The 24,762-nt window shown below is 31.5% G+C and overlaps 1 protein-coding gene across 1 annotated transcript in view; it reads left to right on the top strand.

Annotated features, from left to right (window-relative positions):
• Positions 1 to 24,762, top strand: part of TECRL (trans-2,3-enoyl-CoA reductase like) — an 80,524-nt gene that overhangs the window by 5,543 nt on the left and 50,219 nt on the right. Inside the window, exon 2 of the mRNA XM_033106585.1 lies at positions 21,920 to 21,971. Coding sequence (XP_032962476.1) covers positions 21,920 to 21,971 — 52 coding nt within the window. The remainder of the gene's footprint in view (positions 1 to 21,919; positions 21,972 to 24,762) is intronic.

Genomic DNA, 24,762 nt, shown 5'->3' with positions numbered 1-24,762 from the left:
TGCCCCTTTTTTCTCCTTCCTTCTTCTTCAGTCCCATTTCTCCTACTTCCTATTATGTAGAATGATATATTTCAAAGCTTATACGGTTTGGAGTCAGACAGACTAGAATTTTAATATTAATCTGACTGCTTTTTCTTTTTCCTTGGACATGAGCCAATATCTTTGCCCTTTATTATTCTTTTCTACAAAATTTTTTACTTATTATTATTCTTGATCTTTACAGAGGAGAAGCTGTGGTACAGCAATTTGAAAGGAAGAACTTAGTGTATGTTAGAACCAAACTTTGAACCTGGCAATGCACACATATGTTCTGTGCCTTACTCTTAGCTCTTATACACCTACTTGACAGATTTTAATGAGTTGTCACTAGCCACAATTCATGTGTTCTGTTTAATTTCATCATTGGGGGCATCTGACTTTTGACGCAGTGTGTTTCAGGACAGAAATTCTGTTTTCAAAGGAAGTCCATTTGCCCTTCCATTTGAGACAAAGGAAGGCTCTTAAGCAGTCTTTCTATTTTGTATATATGGACATAAAATAGCATCAATTAACCTTCAAACCTAGAAATATATATATATATATATATATATATATATATATACGTATATATATATATATACGTATATATGTATATACGTATATATGTATATATACGTATATACATATATATGTATATGTACGTATATACGTATATATATGATATATACATATATGTATATATACGTATATATGTGTATAGGTATATATATATATATATATATATTAATATAAAGTCTCTTTTAATAATAAATCTTTTCTCCATTGTATGTTTTTGGCTTCTATGTCGAAAATTATCTGTCCGTATTTATGTGGGTTTATTTCTGGGTTCTCAGTTCTATTCCATTGTTCTGTGTGTCTGTTTTTCTGTCAATACCATGCTGTTTTGATTACTGTTGCCCTGTACTACAAGCTGAAATCGGGAAGTGTGATACCTCCAGCATTGTTCTTTTTTCTTAGGATTGCTTTGGCTAGTCGGGGTCTTTTGTGGTTCCATACCAATCTGATGATTTGTTGTTCTGTTTCTTTAAAAAATGCCACTGGGATTTTGCTGGGGATTGCATTAAATCTGTATATTGCTTTGGACAATATGACCATTTTAACTCTGTTGATTCTTCCAATCCATGAACATAGAATGACTTTCCATAAAGAAGATGTGGTATATATACACAATGGAATACTATTCTGCCATAAGAAAAGATGACATAATGCCATTTGCAACAACATGGATGGATCTTGAGATTATAATGCTAAGCGAAATAAGTCAAACAGAAAGTAGAGAACCATATGATTTCACTGATACATGGTATACTCAACTGAAAACAACAAAGAAACAAGACCAACAAATGAAGAAACAAAAACTCAGACACAAACAATAGTTTAGTGATTACCAGAGGGGAAAGAAGAAAGGGGGTGATAGATGAGGGTAAAAGGGATTAAATATATGATGATGGAAGGAGAACAGACTCTGGGTGGTGAACACCAAATGTGATAGATGATGTATTACAGAATTGTACATCTGAAACCTGTGTAACTTTATTTTTTTAAAATTAAACTTTAATTTAAAAAAATCAAGACCACATGTGCTATCAAAATTTTATATCTAAAAATTACAAAATTTAGATGAATGGTTTCTCGCAAAAGAGGTAATGAAAATACTAATTTTTGTGAACCCAGAGGTGCCCGTATACCCACTCCTCTTTCTGAATGTGCTTGGGAATTTCATAATATTATAGGCAGTTCTAATTTTAAAAGAAACAGTGCACTTTGCTTAATATTATTTTCCCTGACTTTGATTTCTCTCAGAAAAAGTAGTCTTATTATATTTAAAATGGAATGTCATGACAGGCAATGTGGTAGAGTGGTTTATGCTCGGAGGTCAGATATTTATGCCTTTATTTGATGCAAATTGTATTTTGCATATTATTATGAAAATTTGAAAATTGTTTTTTTCTAATTTTAACATGTTACTTAACTACTCTGATTCTTGGTTTTCCTTTATCAAAAGTAGAGTAACTATCTGTCTTCCAGGAGTAACTAAGGATTCTATATTTGTATGTAAATTATAGCACCATGCATGCACATGGTTAGCTGTCTGTAAATGAATGTAATATTTTAGATAGGGCCAATATATTAGAAATATTATTATTCCACTGCAGTGAGAAAAAATTGAGCTACTACTTCTCTATTATGCCTATAAGAATTAAAGCATTTTAAAATGATAGTCATTATCTTTTCCTGAAATTAATAGGAAGCCTGTCAGCATTAGAAAACATAGCTACAGAGACAATCTTTGCAGTATCAGTTTCTAACATTCTATATCCAAATCTCATACTCCAAATAATATAAATCTGTTTATTATACCATGATATACCATGAAAGATACCAATGAACATATAAGCACTGCACACAATGTAATTAGTAGAGAAAGAATGAATAAACTCTAGAAAACTATTCATGAATAAAATATATAAAACAAATATAGTCAATTATGAGTATTGAATTAAAATTTATCTGCATTTTTCTATTTAAATATATCACCATGTAAGAAAATTGGTTTTGTTTAGGGTTAAGCTATAAAGATGTCACTTCTATCTAATACATGAGATACAGTGATAGTCCATTTAGAAAGTCTACATATGTAAGTTTGAGAGGATGCATCTAAGAAGAATTAAAATTTACCAGATTCAGTGGTCCTCCAACTCTTTAGTTTGACATTTTAGAATGTCACAATCAAGAATTTATTAATTCAATAAATATTATTTGAGATATTTGTCTAATGCTCTGTGAAGATGTGCATGCTCTACTAATCATAAAAAAGTTCATGATGAAGGAATTTATAGTTCTTTCATGATCTAGCAGTTCAAACACAAAAGATAAAGACTATGCTCGCATAACATATTTCTGGGAAATAATTTTGGTTTGACCTTACTGTGCTTTTGTTTGATTCCTTTTCTTTAGAAATTAAAGGAAAATGGTATATTAGATATGTATCTTGTCCAGATTAACATTTTACTGGTCCATTTTTGTAGCTTCAAAAATAGCTATCAAAACAATTACCTAACTTGTGCTGATCTCAGTGTATACTTAACTACAACACACTTTTTTTTTGCTGTTTTCTCTCACTTACCTTAGTGCTCAAAATGATCTAGTGACAACTTGTCTGCAGCTGTTCCTCATAAAATTAGGGTTTAATAAATGAGCAATAATTTAAGGCAACTTTAACAAATAAAAATCCCATTACTCTATATTTTAAATTATCTATAGACTTTAGGGAGAGAGGTATGAATGGGATAATATTGTAGCAAGTGGATACTAATATTTATATCACATTAAGACTTTTAATATCCTCATACAACATTTCTGGACACACATTTGTGCTGCCTGAGGCCTGAAGTTTGCATTATTAGAAGCATAAGCACAAGAGAATTTATATTTCTACTAGAATTGGTGTAATGACAGCATTTAAGCTCAATGCCGTCCCAAATTATAAATGTGAGTGATCTTAGATTTATGTATTTTTATATTGAATCTTACTTCTGCTGTGAAAATTATGTTATTTGAATGGCTACTTGAGAAGAGCTCAAAGGTTGATTGGGCAATCATTGTTTGAAGCTATTACTCCTAAAATGTTCTCAATTCATTATGATTAAGTACTACCTACAAGAATATCTTGCAGTGGCATAATCCTAGAGCACTGCATGCTTCCTTCATCCCTCCTTCTCTCCTTTTCTTCTTTCCTGTTTATTTTTTTTTCTTCATATACATTGAAGAATACCAATCAATCTTCCAGTTGCTAGGCACTGTAACAGACCCTGGGAACACCAGCATGAAGACCAAACCAATCCAAACCAAATATATTCCTTTCTCTTCAGATGTTCAGAGTGTTGTGATGGGTAATGACATGTAAATAGTCCAACACAAGATAATATAATGCAAGCTAAAATAGAGGTACCAACAAAGTGCTGCTGAGCCCATATGAATCATTTTTCTCATTTCTACTGAAGAAAACGAGAGTGGCTTTAGAAATCTCTTCCAGTTATAAACAGTCCCAGCACACTGAAGGATCATCCTAGGGTTATTTCTAACAATAAAAGGTAATTTCCTAAAGTAGAAATTATCTCTACTAAGTGTCTTACATCCTTGGCCTTTCGGGCTTTAAGGGAAGGCACACTGCTATAGAGATACCACTGGAGAATTTAGGAAGGAAGGTAAAGATGAATTCCCTACCCACACAAGAGTTACAAGTGTGCAAACTTGTCAGGCTCCATAGCATTAGTATATAATATTTTATTAGTGGATTTTAAAATTGAGAGTCTTCAAATAATTTTCAATCCCTGTTGATCTACTGGGATTCAACTGTGTAAACTGAGGCCACCAGTTAAAGCCTATGAATGTCACAGTCATTTATTTTCCTATGAGAAGTTGTTCTCTTTTAGATGAATTTATTTTGAACTGCCTAATACACCTAGATAACATATATTTTATTTGAGAATTGATATTTCTCTTAAATCAAGGAATGCTGCACATCTGCCTTCTTATAAACTCATCATTCTAAAATAATTTTGTGAAAAGTGAATTAATTATTATCTGTCTTTTTTTCCTTATTGCTGTTTAAGTTTTCTCATTACACATTTTTACTGCTGCCAAAATAAGCATTCAGTATTACTTCATGTTTAGGGAATTTCTAACTTTGCAATTATCGGTTATTTGATTTAAAAAAAATCAAAGTGTAATAAAATTAGCAATTTCTCTTAACAAAACATTTGATGAATTACTGGATGTCTAATACAGTCTTTTATTTTTTGATACTAGTCTGTGTGCCATTGAATATAGATTTATTATTTGTCTCCCATAAACTTCAAAAGCTATTTTATGTAGATTTTTTTTAACTCAACATGATAAGAAAAAACATAAACAGCTAGAAGATCAGCCATAACCGCTGACCTACTGATTGTTAAAATAATATTTACTTCATTTCAAAATGCGAAGAAAAAAATCAGCTTTTTTCTAATTATAAAAAATAGATTAATACATTTACTAATTTGCTTTTACTTTTCAATCAACATTTCTGGCATTGTACAGACAATGTCTTCTTAGGCCTTTGTTGGTAATAGAATCCCTCTAACTTAATGGTCCAATATGTCATAGTTTAAGTATTTAAGTAAAGTTTGGCTGAAGTACCTGAGTCTCAAGCTGTTTTAGGGGTTATAATGTGCTACAATAAACAAGAAAAATCTGGACTCAAAGTTTAGCTTTGCTTCTGCACACAAGGACACCCATTTGTCCTTTGCCTGATTATGTCTCTTCTAATTACTCACACCACTCACCATCACATCAGTCCTAAAAGCAGGCGCCAATGTGTGGAGTTCCAGAATACATAATACATATATATGTAATGGAATGAACAATTTTATTTTCCAGATCAGTCCAGGCTCTTGCCTCATGGTCATTAATCTATGAAGTTGAAAAGACTCAGTGATTGCAAGATGATCAAAGTGTCCCCTTCAATAGAGAATTCATCTACAGAGCTAATTCTTTAATGAGCTATGGAAAAAGTCTCACCTTAGTTTATTAGAACTGCTGACTCTTTAGAATCTTGCCCTGTTTGTTCCATAGCCAATCAATCAGTAAATCATTTCATTCTGTTATAATATAAGTCCTCAAGAGCTGGTAACTTCCTACTTTAAATCGCCATCACTGCTAACATACGGATTGATCTACCTGGGTCTAGACTGAACACCCACAGGATATGTAACAAAACAATGAAGATACTATAGTTTCTGTCAGATGTAGTTACAGCCCATATGTTTCACAACATCACGAGGTAAAACAGAATTGAAATTGATTATTACAAGTGAAATGGTTTTGTTATTGCATTACCATTTCAGTTGTCACCTAGAATCTGTTTAATTTACAAAAGCCAGATTGATTTTTTAAAAATCTAAGTTATATTATGTCACTCCTCTAATGAAAACTCTCCTACAACTACACAATTTACTCAGAAGAAAATCCAAACTGCTGTCCTCTACTCTAAATGGTTATGGATTTATCTTTGCAACCTCATCTCTCTGGTCATATCTTTAACCAAGCTGTCCCTATCTCATTCTGCTACAAACACTCCGACTTGCTTGCCATTTCTCAAACACTCTTGATGTAGTGATCCCTCATGGTCTCTGCCCTTGATTCCTCTGTCTGAAAGAATCTTCTTCAGGATATCTACATAATTTTCTCCTAGCTAAAGCCTTTACTCATATATCCTTACCTTCCAAACAGAATCATACTTCTTTCAATCACTTCTGATCTCTTTATATTTTCTTTTTAGAACTTAATCACCCTCAGATATATTACATAAGTATTTCTTAGTAGTCTGTCTCATTTCTTCTAGAATATTAGTTCAATGTGTGCCATTGCACCACAGGGTTTTAGCACATGGATTTAGGTACATGACTGCCTGTATTTAATCCAGCTCTGTGGCTTATTGGCTGTGTGACAGGGTGCAAGCCTCATAACATTTAAGTAAATCAGTTTCTGCACTGTCAACTGGGGATAATAATAGTACCTAACTCTTTGGGTTGTTAGAAGTATTAAATGAGTTAACTGCTTAAAAGAGTATCTGGTACATACAAAACACTATATATGTGCTGGTTATTATGTTAAAACAGAGTAGTACTCGTGTGTGTGTGTGTGTGTGCGTATATGTATTTACATTCCTATATGCATGACATATAACAAAGTTACTTGTCCATAATTCATACTCAATTAATATTTTTGAATGAAACAGCAAACTACCATAAATATTTACCATATCATATTAGTTTAGCTTTGTGTAATGATTGATTTGTTTTATTAACGGTGATCAAGTTTATGTCAAGATCTAAGCCATAATATCTGAAGTAGGTATTATGAGCAGCAAGGCATATCTGGACAGTGAACACTTTCAAAAAGGATTTTATTTGTATTAATTAACTAATCAATGGTGTAACTTTAGGAAGACATATTTCATGACCATGATTTCTTCATATTTTAAAGAGTCTCAGTATCACATACTTCATAACGTTGTTTACAATGACCAAGTATTATCTAACTAGACCTTAAAGTAGTAGCTCCAACATAGTACTCGTAAATACTCAACACATTTTCCTCCACCTCTCATCTCCACTTTTTTCTTCCTCTCCACTATATGGTACAGTAAGATTGTTAGGTACAAGGTTTAAACTAGGCTATTTGGATTCGAAGTCCATCCTTGTAGCTTATTAGCTGTGAGTTGGATAAATTACTTAACCACCCTGAGTCAGAGTTTTCTCATCTTTAAAGTAAAAATAATACTGTATCTTAAGCCATAAGGATGGTGTGTGAGTTCAATTCTTTAGCAAAGATAAAAGGTCTTAGGATAGTGCTGGACTCTTACTAAGCATTTCAATGATGTTACTTACGACTGCTAACAGCATTAATGACCTCCAGTGCTATTTCTCTCTGACAAATTAAGGTAAAAGACAAATGAGACAATTATTTAATTATAACACAAAACTAGCTAGCAAACTCACTTCAGTGATAAAATATTTTCATCTATATAAAAATAATAGTATTAATAGTATTAGCATATATCGAGCATTGAAATTGATCTATTTCATAGGATTCAATAACATTCACTGTCTTCATAAGCCCATAGCAGTTATATTAGGACAGTTTATGTTCAGAAAGGCAGAGGTAGAATTCGTTATCTATATCATACTTTTTATCCCTGTTTCTTGGTGTGTTTATCAATAGCACGTTTTTACATTTAATATTGTTTTAATTGGGATTATAAATTCTATGTTAATCTTTTCTACATGTAAGCGGTGAGATGAATGCAGTCTAGAAGCCTGTGTCCTGCACAAGTACTGAAGATCAGTTTTTCTAGTTTTGAAAGACTGATAAAAGTTAAATTTAACAATGCTAGCTACACAACATGAGGATAATGATGCTGTGATAATGCCTGATAGTTACCACTTCTGGACCATGAGTAACAGAGGCTAAGCTTCCTGCTATATACAGTAGGAAAGGAATTTTTTGTTATTACTTGCAATCATAATTTTAAGTACACTATACATAGTAGGTCATGTTGGTGATGGAGGTCACTTTATAACTTATGTAACAAAACAGTTGATCTTCTATTTATCTAACATTTTATGAGCTATTTTTATTTATGTTATGTGTCCAGGAAATTAATGCCTTGGTCAAGGATGAAAAGCATACATCTTGTGCGAAGGACAGAAAATGAATTAAATTTTATATCCTATCCCCTCCCCATACTGAAGGAACCTGAATTTTCCAACTACAGCATACATATATATATATATATGTATAAATGTATATATATGTATATATGTATGTATGTATGTATATATGTATATATATTATATATATGATAACATTTGAAATATATAACATCTATATATTTATATCTATCAAGAGATTAAAGTAACATGATTTATTAAAATGCATGATGTATTCTTACTTAGCATGAAGAGAAAAGATGGGAATAGTACCTGGTTTTATGGTTTTCTATATTTTAGACAAGAAAATAAAATTTTAAACATTTGTGGAAACTGACTTCATGAGTCTTAAAATTACTGTTGTTTCCCCAAACACCTATGGGTAGAAAGTGGGATCTAGGAGAGCAGACCTTGTCTTTTAGTTCATCGGTTTCTGGTTTAGATACCTTATAACATTGAGACACCTTAGATTTTGAGATTGATACCATGACTAAAAGGAATGTTGCACTGCTTCCATGAAAATATTGTGTGTGTATTTTGAAAATGCAGAGGAAGAGGACCAAATATTTCATCAGAAGGGTAGACTATGGTAAATGTTAATGTTATTTATTCAGATTGTTTTTGATGGTTCTCACACAGGAACATGGTAGTTCCTACTTCTCTGAAGTAACATGTTTTATGCTTTGAAATATGGGTGAAAGGCATATATTTACGTCCAGAGGGGAACTTTAAGCATCTAATCTAATCTGACCACCTCTGTTTTTTAAAAACTTCTGCCTTGGAAACAAGTAATATTCCATATGTTGTCAGTTTTTCCAGTATAGACACTAAGGTGAGGAAAATGCAGAGCAGATCTACCAGCCAATCTATGGTCTACATGTAGTCTGTAAAAAATAAGCATATATTATTTAAACAACTGAGATTTTGTCCCAACCTAGATTATTCTGACAGGTACAATCAATGAAACTTGAATTGCATGGCTTTCATGATTTTGTCAATTTATTACGAAAGATCCCCCCATCATTAGAAAAACTTATAAGAAAGAGAAAGAGAGAGAGAGAATAGAAGTTTTCTATATCATTGTCTACTTTTTCCTCTTAAACCTTTACATACACATCAATGTCATTAATCTCATTTTAAAACTGTAAGGCATGACTACATGAAACTAAAATGTGTCTTCACAGCAAGGTAAACTATTAACAAAATGAAAAGGTAACCTATTGAATGGGAGAAAATATTGGCAGATCACATATCTAACATGGGGTTAACATCTAAAACATATATAGAACTCATACATCTCAATACAAAAAAAAAAAAAAAAACAAACAAGAAAAAGAAACCCCAAAAAACAAATAACCCAATATAAAAATAATTAAAGAACCTAAATAAACACTATTCCATTCCAAGGAAGACATACAAATGACCTACAGGTACATAAAAATGAGCTCATAATCACTAATCATCAGGAAAATACAAATCAAAACCACAATGAGATATCATCGTATACTTGTTAGGATGACTAGTATCAAAAAGACAAGAGATGACAAATGCTGATGATATTGTAGAGAAAAGGAAAACCTTGGATAGAGAACGGAACTCTTGTACAGAGAATGGAAAACAGTATGGTGGTTCCTTAAGAAATTAAATATAGAACTGTCATATAATGCAGCCATCCCACTTTTGGATATATAAATATGAAGCAAAATCATTCTCTCAAAGAGACATCTGTAGTCCGATGTTCACAGCAGCATTATTCACAATATCCAAGTATGGAAACAACCTAAGAGTCTATCAACAGATACACGGATGAAGAGAATGTGTTTTACATATACAATGGGACATTATTCACTCAAAAAATAAGAACATTTTGTCATTTGCAACAATATGCATGACCTAGAGGGTATTAAGCTAAGTGAAGGACAAATACTGCATATTATTACTCATACGTGGAATTTGAAAAAAAGAAAGTCAAATCAGGGGTTGAGGAGTAAGGGAAATAAGGAAAAGTTGGTAAAAGTATACACGTTTTCAGTTGCAAGATGAATATGTTCAGAGGATCTATGGTATAACATGCTAACTACAGCTGATAACACAGTATTGTATAACTGATATTTGCTAAGAGAGTAGAACTTAAATGTTCTCACCAAAAACAAACAAACAAAAAAGGTAAATATGTGAAATAATGGATGTGTTAATTAACTGAATGGGGGGAAGCTTTTCATAATGCATATGTATATCAAATCATCATGTTGTACACTTTAAATATCTTACCATTTTATTTTTTAATCATACCTCCATAAAGTTAAAAATGAACTTCTTTAACAAACAAAACACATGAAAAGCAGATTTATAAAATAACAAAATAATTTAATAAATTCACTATATTTGATACTCAGTCTAGCCACTGGATTTTGATTGCATCAACACATGTTTAAGGAGTACCTAATATATACTAGGATTTCTAGTAGGTGATACTGAGCAAAATAGGCAGCAGAAGTGGTCTGTTTCTAAATATACAAGGTTGAATTAACAGAACTCCCATATTTCTCAGATCATGAATTTGGGTTAACGTGCGTAATATAAAGATTCTGGTTTAAAAAAATGGAATACTGGTGTTATGAATGGAGTAGAAGTAGTTCTTGGCTTAACAAACAAAGTATTCAGTTCTGGCCATTTAAGTTTTTGATCACTGTGAGACATCCATGCATAAATATTAAATATCAAGTTTTACATATACATCTGCAGCTATGACAACAAGTTGGTGCTGGAGATATACATTTAACAGTATGGAAATATATGGCATTCAATGTCATGGGAATGAATGAGATTAGCTTTGTAGATAAATAATGACTTACTTTTTACACATGATCATGAAAGTGATACAATATAGATTTCGAAGCTTCATGGCTCATTTAATCATCAAACATTTTTCAGAATATCAGACACACTAAATAATAAAATTTCCATTGTTCTCTAAGGTGAAAAATACTCTGAATTTGTTCAATTTTTGAGGATGAATTCTTCCGTGAACATGAAATAGCCACAGTGCAATCACTTTCAGGGGCTGGCGTTATGTAGTAGCATTTATGAGAGCAGTGAGCTAATGGTGCAGAAATAATTGTAGCATCTCTATCTATGGTTTGCTGTCAAACAATCCATTAATTTTCTGAAGTTGATTTTCCTTCCTAATTCTTTTTTCTTCAAACTCATTTCACATTCTTCATATTTTAAATAATGTAACATAAATCTTGAAGTAAGTAAAAGAAAATGTATGACCATCACTTCAACATTTGAAGCAATCTCTGATATTTGGAAGTCATTTTAAATCTATATCTATCAAGGTATAAGATATGAGGTCCCTTCACATCAATAAATGTAATCCAGTTATCTAAAAAAAATCCTGCCTTTTTTTAAAATATAGATAATATTTAATACATAACAGTGCCCTTCAGGCTAGAGTAGGTAATGACTCCAAATAATCAATGATGTACAATAAAAAATGTTTAATTATCACCCATATGACATGCCCAGTGAATGAGCTATGGCTTTGCTCTTAGTGTTCTATATTCTGGAACCAGGTAGATGAAACAACTATTGTCATTTTCAGGTCCAGGTAAACAGAGAAGTGACATCTTAGTTTGGGCTACTATAATAAATTATCATAGACTGCTTGACTTATAAACAACAGAAATGCATTTCTCAAAGTTCTGGAGGCTGGAAGTACAAGATCAAGGTGCCAGCACGGTGGGATTCTGGTGAGACCACTCTACCAGGTTGACGACTGTCATCTTCTCATTGTATCTAGCAGGCTAAATAGTATTCTGGAGTTTCTTTTATAAGGAAACCAATTCCAGCATGAGGGCCCCACCCTCTTGACTTAATTACTTCCCAAAGACCCCACTTCCAAATACTATCCCACCATGCGTTAGGATTTCAACATATGAATTTTGAAGGGACACAAACATTCATTCCATAACAGTTGGTGAACTACACACTGGCTCTTAAAGCTTCTGCTTGGATGTTAAACATGTTGCTTTCTCTCACAGTTCACTGGTCAAACAAGTCACATGACCAAACCAGAGTTCAACATGGTGGAGATACAAACTACTACCTCTGGGAGGCCTGCCCAGGGAAGAACAACAAATATTTTGAACAATTATAAATCTACCAGAGTAAGCAAAAACTCTTCAACAAAGATGTTTACTCCATTTTTTGTGTGTGCTAAGGTTTATTCACTTTAATCATATATAGAGCCTCACTTTTTCATTCTAATTCTATTAATTTATATGTTTATTTGGAAAAATCTTAGCTGCCTGGTATCTAAGCCAGAAAGACAATTGAGACCTGTAGCAAGCAAGTATAGGGACATGTCCAAGAAGCAAGAACCAGAAGCTTCCAGAACACAAACTTATAGTAGAAGTTAGTAGGTACTAGATAAATATGTGAAAATTCATAATGCTTTTAGAAGCCTAAGGCTTAAAATGGGCATACTGCCTCTTCTGCCCATATTCTGTTACCCAAAGTAAGACAAAGAGCGAAATCCAACATCGACCAACATCACTTCCTAGAGAAGTGGAGGTGAGGAATAGAACAAATATTTGCCAAAATAATCTATTTTGCTACAAATATTCAGTTTCCAAGAACCATTTAAATTATCCTTCTCTTGGTAGGACAAGACATATATTTTAGGGAGACAAGTATTCAAATCAGATAGATTAATAATATTTGATGTTTAAAGAGGTAGGTAAAATCCTACTTAAAAAAAAATGGCTACCCATCATAAATTATTTCCCAAGGTATATTGTCTATCTTAACATGAGCATTTCCTTAATCACCAGGGGAATAAACCACATATTGAAAAATTTTATGCATAATAATCTTGAGCATGTGTGAGTGTGTGTGTGTGTGTGTGTGTGTGTGTGTGTGATTGCTGAAATTCAGTTTAACTGGATTGTGCATTTTTCAAAAGCAAACATTAAGTATCTTGAATACTAATGTTAAGTATCTAATATTTGGGAGTCACAGTTTCAGAGTCATTATAAAACTGAAAGTATGACATATATCACGAAGGCCATGTTAGTTTCATTTTTGTATATAAAATTTGAAGCTTGAGTGCATTTTTTAAAGTTAAAATAAATCAACATAACTATTAAATATATCATCAGCAGAAGACAAAGTAAACAAATTAATTATACAACAAAGTTAACTGCTCAGGTGGTTTAAAAAACAGATGTAAATTTTAAAAAAGTAATAACCACCCTACTGAATTTGGTTTTAATTTGTACAATGAAATGATTGAACTACAGTCATGTACCACTTAACAATGGGGATACATTCTGAGAAATGTGTCATAAGCGATTTCATCATTGTGTAAATATCATACAGTGCATTTCCACAAACTTAGATGGTATAGCCTACTACACGCCTAAGCTATATAGTATAACTTATTGCTTCTAGGCTAAAAGTTTGTATAGCACATCATAATACAAAATGACATGAGATTAAATTAAGCACAAGACAAAATTAACAATCAACAGACAGTAAACACAAGATGTTTGAGGCTGCTACTGGCATAAAAAGGCATACTTTTTACAGCAAATTTTCTTTTTATAAGTAGAAAGAGGATAATAACTGATAATGATTAAAAAGTATAGTATAGTAAATACATATACCAATAACATACTTGTTTATTATCATCAAGTAGGTATTACATATTGCACATCATTGTATGTGTTATACTTTTATACCACTGGCAGCACAGTAGGTTTCTTCCCACCAGCATCACCACAAACATCAATGTGAAGAATATCAATCCACTATGATGTTAAGAAAGCTACTACGTCACTAGGTGGTAGAAATTTTTTAGCTCCATTATAATCTTTTGGGACCACTGTCCTATCTGGTTCATCATTGACCAAACCATCGCTATATGGCGCATGGCTATGTGTTTCTCTTTTCTCCTCTAAATGATTAATATTTTTGATAGTTCTTTACTGCTTGATAGCAAACTACTAAAAACTTACTAGGTTAAAACAAAGACCATATATTTATCTAATTATTCTGTTATTTGGCGATTTAGATCTCTGCTAGGCTCACTCAAGTGTCTGCAGCCAGCTGCCAAGTAGCTGGGTGACTGATCAGGCGGTTAGCTTAAGGAATAGGGGCAACAAGTCGATGTGTCTGTTATCACTTGGGAAGCTAGCTCAGGCTCCTTAACACGGCACTGATCAAGGGTGTTATCAGAATAGAAACACATGGCCTGTTGAGTGTTAGATTTGTAAGTTGCACAGCTGTACTTTCAACACATGTTTTTGATTACAGCAAATAAAAAGGTCAGCCTAAATTTAAGGCCTGGGGGAAAAATTACCGCTTGATAGGAGAATCTACAAAACACTGTGATTATTTTGTGTAGTCACCACAATAGCATGGGATAGAAAAGTACAGGATAAAATACATTTTATTTCTAGTAGTCTATATCCATACATGCATACACACAAAACAGACTGATAGATAATAGTGTCACCACAATTACTTTAGCATATCTCCCAAATCCTACTACTATTGAGCCCATTATTACTTATCATTCTCATTATTTTCACTACATTTGAGTCTTTGTTCAAGATATTTTCTATGGCAATACTAATTGAAGGTATGTATAAATGTTATCCTTCCTATATACAACTGAAGACAAAGTGAATTTAGCAAATGTCCCTATTCTTGTCACTGCAAATCATTAAGTAGAAATCAATTATGTTTTAAACAATAATTTTTCAACAGACTTATAAATCCATACTTATTCTAAAAAAAGCCCTTTGATTCTGGTCATCGCTAGGCAATTTTATCTCTTAATATGATCCCTGAAATATTTTACAGATTATAATTTAAAAATTCAAACTAGATTTAAAACTTACCCCATAGATATTTTCTCCCTCGTTTCATTTGCATTATATTTTAATGAACTGTATTATTGATGTAGAATTTTTCTATTTAAGAAAATACCACTTTTTTCAACAAAATATATATGAATTAACTTGAACTACGCACACATACATTTAGTCTTTTTTCCTATGATCATGAAGCTAAATAACCAATGGATAATAATAAATCCATTCATTTATGAACTACTTTCTTCACGTGACAGTTTTCATACAATAATACCTGTGACTATTTGGAAAATAAAATTACTGCCATTTGAGTACTAGTGTTTTTAACAGATTTAAAAAAAATGATTAGTTATTAGTTTTCTCAGAGGTAATACTCTTATTTGAAATGCTCCTTCAGTATTTATACAGAAACCATTTCATTTAAAGTGACTTGGGTTTCCTAACTTATTTCAGTAATGCCACGTTACATGTAAACTTTCCTGACTGCAAGAATATTTCCTTGGCTTCACAAACTTTCAACAGAAAAACATAATCAAAGTCATCTAAAAAATAATCATAAATGCTAATTCCACTAGGCTTTATTTTATTCTTAAAAGTATGCTTTGAATTCTGTGATCTTTATGGTCTCATCCTGTTTTAAAACATTCTTATTTAGGTTGTAAACCATATATTCTAAAAATATTCCAGAAAGAGTATTAAAAATTTTGTGTTTTCAAATTCTAAATTATTTTCTAATTTATAAAATATTTCTTTATATTTTCAATGTTATTATTTCACATATATGTATATTTATTACAAAATAAATAATGTCTAGGGTATGCTCCTTAATATTTATATGTAATTTTCTGGGAATAAAAGTATTTATATAAAAGCGTATTATTCAGATAAATATATTTTTACAACTTCCTGTGGTGAATACTTAAAGATATTAATTTATATATTTATGCTTATTTTCTTTTTGAATGGAAAAGACAGTAACCAAAGGTGCTATTGCCACATATAAACATTTTATGATACAAAATTTTGAAATATGTGTTTATATATGTAAATATATAAAATTTTGAACAAAACAAATAACTCACTTAAAATAATTAGTTGTAGTATATACAGAAATACAATTGATATGATGCAATTTTCCAATTTCTTAAATAATGAACAAAATCCAGTGAAATTTAAAATATTTAAACCTTATTAGTACTGATGTTTTTTTTTTTTGGCACATGCATAGTGTGGTGTCAATTTTATTCATAATGATAATTCTTGATATTCTATAAAATATAATACATATTCTGTTGTAAAAATATATGTATCTGAATAATATGCTTTTATATAAATACTTTCATTCCCAGAAAATTACATATAAATATTATTAAGGAGCATACCCTAGACATTTATTTTGTAATATATATACATATATGTGAAATAATAACATATTGAAAATATAAGGAAATATTTTATAAATTAGAAAATATTCAGATTTGGGAACAAAAAAATTAATACTCTTTCTGGAATATTTTTAGAGTATATGTTTTACAACCTAGATTAGAACAAAATCTAGTTAAATTTAAAATATTTAAACCTTATTAATATTGACTTTTTTGCACATTCATGGTGTAGTGCCAATTTTATTCAGTGAAAATTCTTAATATTCTATAAAATATAATACACATTCTGGATTTATAAAAATATTTTTATAGATGGCTTATTTATAGTTTAGGTACAATCTGAAGATTACTTACTAGTAAAATAATATTTGCTTTCTCAGAAAATTCCCTTCCATTCTGAATAAAATACATGCAACTACATAGTCTATTTAGTAGTGTAAAACATTCTAATGGAAATTCTCAGAGTTATTTTTCCCACTTTCCTGAATTAATCAAACTTAAAATATGATTTTCTAGGCTAGTTTAGTTTTCTTACTTGTGTCCCCAAAACTAGAAAGAAAGAGCTCTTGCCAGTTAGAAATTCTACGCTGGATATTTTGTGTGTGTGTGTGTGTGTGTGTTTGTGTGTATTTTCACACTCTATAGTTAAGCATTTCTATTTATCTTGCATTCTGTTTCTCTCTGTGTCTTTATTGGTAGACCTATTTCTTTTCTGCACAATGTTTACTGATAATTTTTGGATTGCACATCCCAATTTCTCTGTCAAATGAATTTCAAGTGGTTGTTGTTTTTCCTTATCTTTTAATTATCATTTCTCTAGGCAGGAGAAACAGTATTCTGTAGACATCTGTTCAGTTCAAAGAGTTCCTGAGAAAGTGGCTAAAATACTGTTTTAAAAGTAGCAATAGTACAAAAATTTATATTTTGTGTGTAAAATATTATAGTAACTTTATGTGGGGCAAATTCTAACAAATCTTCCATTAATCACTTGAATGTGAAAAGTTTATTCTAAGTCTATCAATTTAAATGTTGGATAAAGTAATGATTAACCAAATCTCCATTATGAGGTTTCATTAAAATTTAGAAGTAAATTTTTGGTTCAGCTAACAAGCATCATTTATTTTGTGTATTTAATATTTTAAGATTAATTTTCTCTGACAAGAAAGAAATGTTAATGAGAATTTCAGAATTTCAGATGTAGGGGTACCTATTTCTCCCATCTGCAATTAATTATGATATAAAAAATGAATAAATTATCATGATGGTAGTTTGTCCTGTTTAAGTGACTGTAAAACTGGCTAAAAATTAGAAGTTATTATGAACAAACTTCATGGTGAAGCTACTGAGACACCAATTTAGCAATCAGAAAGTCTTATGTGCTCTGTTCATTATCATCTTTTCTTCTCTTTGTGCTCTGAATACAACTAAAAGCCCAAAACAATTTATCAAACAGAGACTTGTGGCTAATTGAGCAACACTGTCTAAATCATTTAATGGTAAATTATTTTGCTGGATTTAACCAAAATTGTTCCTAAAAAGGCAGTTCTCAAAGAAAAATTTATTCAAAATCAGCACTTTTCTAACATGGGATAGTCAAATGAAATTTAAAAATATAAATAAAATTCAAAACTTGGTTCAATGCTTATAATAACAACCCTCTTCCACATGTAGGTTTCTTTTAGGAGCACATAAGTTTAATTAGGAAAGATTAGAAATTCAGAGATAAATGCATACATCAAATTAGAAGATTATAATTTACAGTATTCTAGTTTTAAGAAAAGCATATAGCTTTTCCACACAAATCTACTTGTGAAAGATTGTTCTTAACAGATTAAGGAACTTCTACCTGTTTTCACGTGACTTTGCACTCACAACTTTATTATTCATTTCAATAAAAGTTACTTTAAACTTTATTATATGCTATATGGTGTTCTACATATAGAAACACAATATACAGTAACACTAGGTCATGTCCTCAAGGAACTTATAGATTGTTTGAATAGCCAGTATGTAAACAAAAGATAATGTGCTCTTAGAAAATGACAGCTGACACATGGCAAACCATGATAGAGGAGTTATTGATGATGAAAATTTTATGTTTTTCCAAATCGGATGGTCCTTAAAATGACTGATGGATAAACATTTGTTACTCTAGAGAATTGCATGTGAATGTTAGGCATTCCTGTTAGTGGAAGAAACATACAAGAGTGCTTTATGATTCAGTAACAGTAAGCTAAAACAAGGAACACTGTTAAGACAAACCGCCAGTTTTTACAAATATAAGTGTTGAATAATCAAAATTAAAATATCATATGTTCAAATATGAATATACATATATATGTATATATACATATATATACATATATATGTACATATATTACTGTCTCTAAAAACTGTTTTTCAAATATTTCCTAACATCTTGCAGAGAAATGTCATGTTACAAAATATTTGAGAATTTCATACTCAGAGAATTTTTTATGGTCCGTTTTTTATTTATAGCATAACAGAAATGGAAATTAATATGATTCTCCAATGCTTAAATCTTATAATTTTCTTCTTTAGTAAACCATATGCATAGAAGACATCAGAAAAAGAAATCTGGAGAGATCCAGGATGGCAGAGTAGAGAAACACTGTGCATGCTTCCTTCCAGGAACACATTAAAATTACAACTAAACTACAGAAAAATAATCCTAGAGAACCATCTGAATTCTGGCTGAACAGTAGTTTTATAACTTTATATATAAAGAAGTCAGATTTGTAGGCGAGGTGGAGATGCGAAATGGGACAGCCCCAAACCTCCGTGGGCTGGTTGAGAACTAGGAGGGCTATCTCAGCTGGAGACATTCCCCTCCAGAGGAACAAGACACCCCAACCCCACAACAGCCTCCCCAGCCCAGAGTATCGGTGCCCAGAAGAGGAGTTCCCACCACATCTGGTTGTGTAAAACAATGGGGATTCCAACCATCCAGGTGGGATAGAAGGCCGCGGGGAACCCAGGCGTCCTCTTAAAAGGTCTGCACACAGATTCTCTCACTCCCAGGCACTCACCTTGGGTTCCAGTGGAGGAACAGTAACTCAGGGAACGTCGGAGACATACAGGGGTCAGAGTGAGGTGTGTGGCTTAGGAGCAAAAGCTGGAGGACAGCTGCCATTTTCTGTGTGAGGGAGTTTCCTCCTGTGCGGCTGACAGGTGAGAGCCATCTTCCTGTGTCGAGCCCTCCCCCACAGGCCAAATCTGAATCTGATTGGCCTGGTGAGCTCTGCTGCTCCGCCCTGCTAACTCATTGGGACTCTGCTCGACACAACTTGCCCAACACCTGAGGCACTTTCTCCAAGAGAAGCCGGCACTGCTGGCATTGCACTCTTTTTTAAAAAACTATTGGAGTCTGCAGGACCCAGGTGGGCAGCAGCTGGCCATGGTGTGCTCTGAGACTTTTGCTCAGCACTGGCACCAAACCAGAAAATATTAAGTTGGTGCAAAAGTAATTGCGGTTTAAAAGGTTAGAAATAATTGCAAAAGCTGCAATTACTTTTGCACCAACCTAACACATTAACCTGTTGGTCACAATTCTTGTCACTCTAGTGACTCTGAGGTGCTGCCTCACCCAACTTGTGTACCAACAAGGCTTTACCAGGGGCTGATCCTTAAGGGAGTCAGCGGGCAGAAACTGACCTCAGGGTACCCCAGCTTTTTGTGGAGTTACCCTAGGCCTGGTACTTGTGTCAGTGTGGGGACAGAGTCCCAGAGAGCAGTTTCCAGGCTCTCTGTCTCACATGGAAAAGTGCTGGCTCGGGTAGTAGATGGCCATGAGCTATAACTAGTTGGCCATCAGCTGTAACCAGTTAGCCATTAGCCACTGATATAACTGCCATGGCAGTAAGGGGGGTAATTTCTTAAATTATATAAATGTCTAACCACTAGGCTGTACACCTGAAATTAATATAACATAATATTTAATGTCAACTGTAACTGAAAAATTAAAAAGCCCAGAAAAGGTGAAGGAGAATAAGAGGACCAAATTTCCAAGTATAAAACAAATAAGTCATGGGGATTTAATGTACAGTATACGGAATATAGTCAATAATATTGTGTTAGCATTGTACAGTGTCAGATGGTTGCTGGATTAATAATAGTGATCACTTCTTTAGGTATATAAGTGTTGAATAAATATGGCATACCCCTGAAACTAATATAATATCGCATATTAGCTATATTTACAAAAATCTTAAAATAAAAATTAATAAAAATAAATAACAATGAAAAAAAATCGAATTGTATAGCACACCCTTGGTTATAGTTCTATTAAAAAGGGAATGGAAAATGGTAAAATAAATGTATTCCTTGTTATACTTTTAATATATAAAAATATTAAATATAATGTAATAATGTAAATAAGAACTAAATGAGTATTACTCTCATTATTCCTCTATTACATGTTATTTTTCATTTCACCTTCCTAAACAATGAGCAGATGTTAGTGTAACAAAAATAAATAAATAAATAAATAAATAAATAAATAAATAAATAAATAAATAAATATTTCATGTACACAATATTCTTTACATGTTTAGACAAAGAAAAAAATATTTTTCTTGCATGATCATGACAATGTCTTTTGACATGCACAAGTCAGAAAGTCAAACAGTCTTGTGATGGCTTGAGGTATTTGGATAGAACTATCCTTATCACGAATTTTCCAATTTAGATGAAACATTTCTTTTATTCATTTTCTAATATTATAAAGAGTTAATTTGAGTAGATTAAGACCAAATAATTAGTCAAACCACTATTCATTTAAAGGATCCATATTATATACCTATCATGGATTTTGACGAATTGATAATAATTTTGGATAGGAGTTTTAATAACATAACTAACTAGTGGGCTTAGATATAATTTTTTTTCCTCATGATTTTATGAAGTAAACATGTCCCTCTTTATCCATATAAATCAATTTCACATTCTCAGGCTCCTCGGTCATACACTCATTACCTTCTATCTATCTTGTGCATTTACTCACACTTTTAACTGTTAATCTCACACATTTGAAAACCAGAAATTGAAAATTATGAGGAAATTCAAAAATATATTTTAGACATATATATTAGGATGAACTCATATAATAACATCATTATTGCTATATACAAATTAAAATTTTGGAAAAGGTATATTGATGCAATGTTTCAAGTTGTCAAAGCAGTAGTGACTGAAAAGCTAACCAAAACAAACAGGATATTTTGTAATAATTTTACAGTTTAAACATATTATGTTTTCTTAAAAAAACAAATATACAGCAAACAGATGAATCCCTTTTCTTTGTAATTCTCTGTCTCTATTTTCTTCTCCTTTTCAGGTGATGCAAACCTCTACTATTCATGATGTTAAACAAAAATTTCACAAAGAATGTAAGTTTTATACAGACTTTTTAATTTATCTTATAGTCTTATTTTAATCAAATTGGTCCAAATTTATCTGTAGGAATAAGTTGCAATATTATGATGGATAGAGTGTGTGAAAACTATATTTTAATGTGAAACTGGACAATAATATTATGCTAAATACCATGCACATTCTTGTATCTTACTCTCAAATTAATGCTTAATCCTCAACACTTTTTTGGTTTTTCACAAAACTGTTTTTTAGTTCATATTTGAACATTTTTCATTCTAACAGAATACTTCCTATATATAAAAGGCATTAATCAACACAACACATTTCTTCATATTTAAGCAAAATATTAAGCAAAATTTTTACTCCATGTGTTTATATCTATCAATTTGATTCCACATAGGATTTTTTTTTTAAAGATTTTATTGGGGAAGGGGAACAGGACTTTATTGGGGAACAGTGTGTACTTCCAGGACTTTTTTCCACGACAAGTTGTTGTCTTTTCAATCTTAGTTGTGGAGGGCGCAGCTCAGCTCCAGGTCCAGTTGCCATTGCTAGTTGCAGGGGGTGCTGCCCACTATCCCTTGCGGGAGTCGAGGAATTGAACTGGCAAACCTTGTGGTTGAGAGCCCACTGGCCCATGTGGCGATCAAACTGGCAGCCTTTGGAGTTAGGAGCATGGAGCTCTAACCGCCTGAGCCACCTGGCTGGCCCCACATAGGAATTTTGTACACATTTAAGTTATATTATTTAATTGTATTAACAGATAAATATAACTTATTAAGAAATCTCTTATGATTATTTACTTGGGAATATTTTTATGAGGTTAATTTAAATTAGATTTTTTTATTTTAGAACTTTTTAACAAAGTTTACTCATAACTTATACTGAAAATATTTTTAATTACTAGGGAGCATTTTTTTTTTAAATAAGCTTTTCCTTTTAGAGCAATTTTAGATTCATAGCAAAGTGGTATATTCACATCAGAGAAGTATCCTTTTTACATCTCATGAATCTACATTGACTCATCATTATTACCCAAAGTCCATAGTTTTTATAGGAGTTCATTCTTGGTGTTACAAAGTCTATGTGTTTTGCTAGGGAAGCTTTTAAGTTCTTTGGATTTAGTTGAACAATGTTTTGGGGTTTTTTTTTCTGAAAATATTAAAGCTTACAAACTAAAATATTAAACTGTTTAACACCTTAGAGTAAAATAAGTACAACTGTTTTATTATTTTCATTATTTTCTTTCAGGAAAAAATACAGAATATTTACTGAAAACTTTCTATACATATGGCATTATGATAGTAGGCATAATGACTAACTGAATGAAGGTAACAGACATCTGCATTAGCCTTCAAAAAATAGCCTCCTGAGGGAGATATTAAATGTAATATAAATATATATTATATTTACAGTATGTTAAATATAGAAATAAAACAATGTATCTAAAATTTTTAAACATTTTGGGGGAAAGCTACAATTTTTAATAAGAATAGAAAGCATAAGCAGGTTGGAACAGAATTATTTGAAATACGCTTCAAATTCTTGTAGAAGGTGAATCCTGGTATTTTACCATGTAAAGATGTGTAAGGTTTGAATATGCAGAAAATAATCATAATGGGATTAAAATAAGAAAAAAAGAACAAAACAATATAAGAGTGTAAAACAAAAGATCTGTCATAGATTAATTCTCTATTTTTAGCATGATAATCAAATTATTTTTCCATTTATGCCAATATTTTATAAATTGAAAAAAAATTTCAACTCCACATTTTTGTCTTATCACATAATCTATGTGAACCATTTTACTCTGTTTCTCCCCACAAGCATTTCCAGTTTTGTTTGCATTCTAAGTGTATTTGTTTTGAGTTATGTGTATGTTTGGATAAAATATGGTTCTCATTAAACTAGTAATTTAATTGACCTCTTTGGAAAAATGTAGATAAATTTTATATAATAAAATAGATTCAAAATATTTAAATTGGAGTAATAAGTGTGAAGACATTTGAAAATGACTTTTTTAGTTGAAAGCAGAAGATGCAATAAAATATTTGCATTTAAATCAATATGACAATATAAGAAACATAGAAATTCATGTTATTTCTATATTTGTCTGGAAATGAGGAAATGAATCAAAGGCTAATGTATGTGTAGAAAGAATGTGCAGTCACCTTAATGTGTGATTCTGTGACTACTTTCATGATAGCTTGTATCTACATATAGACATACCTGTACATAACAATTACACAGAATACTAAAATTGTAGAGCCAGAAGTTCTGTATTTATGTGATCCAGAGACTATTTCTATGTATTAGGAAAGTGAGTTTGGTAATTTGTGCAAAATTATAGAAATGTCCATTTTCAGAACTGGACAATTAAATATATGTCAATAACATGGTTAGTTTTAATAGTATCTGTATCAAGGCTTATGGTTTCTTGACAACTATTATTTTACCTTTCTGAGCACAGTTCTAATTTTTAACAGTTTTTCATAAATTGCAATGTTCTTCACTTTTTCAAAATTACCTTTATCTTGAAAGTGTACCCACCACTTCAGGAAAAATGATAGTCAGGAAATTTTGCATTTATTATACTATATTTTAAAAACTTATTGGTCTTCAGGTTCTACAAAACACAGAAAAACAAAAACAGGTTTTTTGCTTGTATTACATTACAGAGAAGTATCTCAAAGTTAATTAAATTAGACATTATGTTTAATATATTTACCAAATAGTAAAGTAAACCAAAGAAATGTTGTTAACACTAACAATATGTGACTGTAAGTACAATGGAAAAAAAAAAGA

The sequence above is a fragment of the Rhinolophus ferrumequinum genome, chromosome 5, assembly GCF_004115265.2.
Source record: "Rhinolophus ferrumequinum isolate MPI-CBG mRhiFer1 chromosome 5, mRhiFer1_v1.p, whole genome shotgun sequence".
NCBI lineage: Eukaryota > Metazoa > Chordata > Mammalia > Chiroptera > Rhinolophidae > Rhinolophus > Rhinolophus ferrumequinum.
The sequence above is the reverse complement of the archived record's forward strand: the minus strand, read 5'-3'. Positions and strand labels throughout refer to the sequence as shown.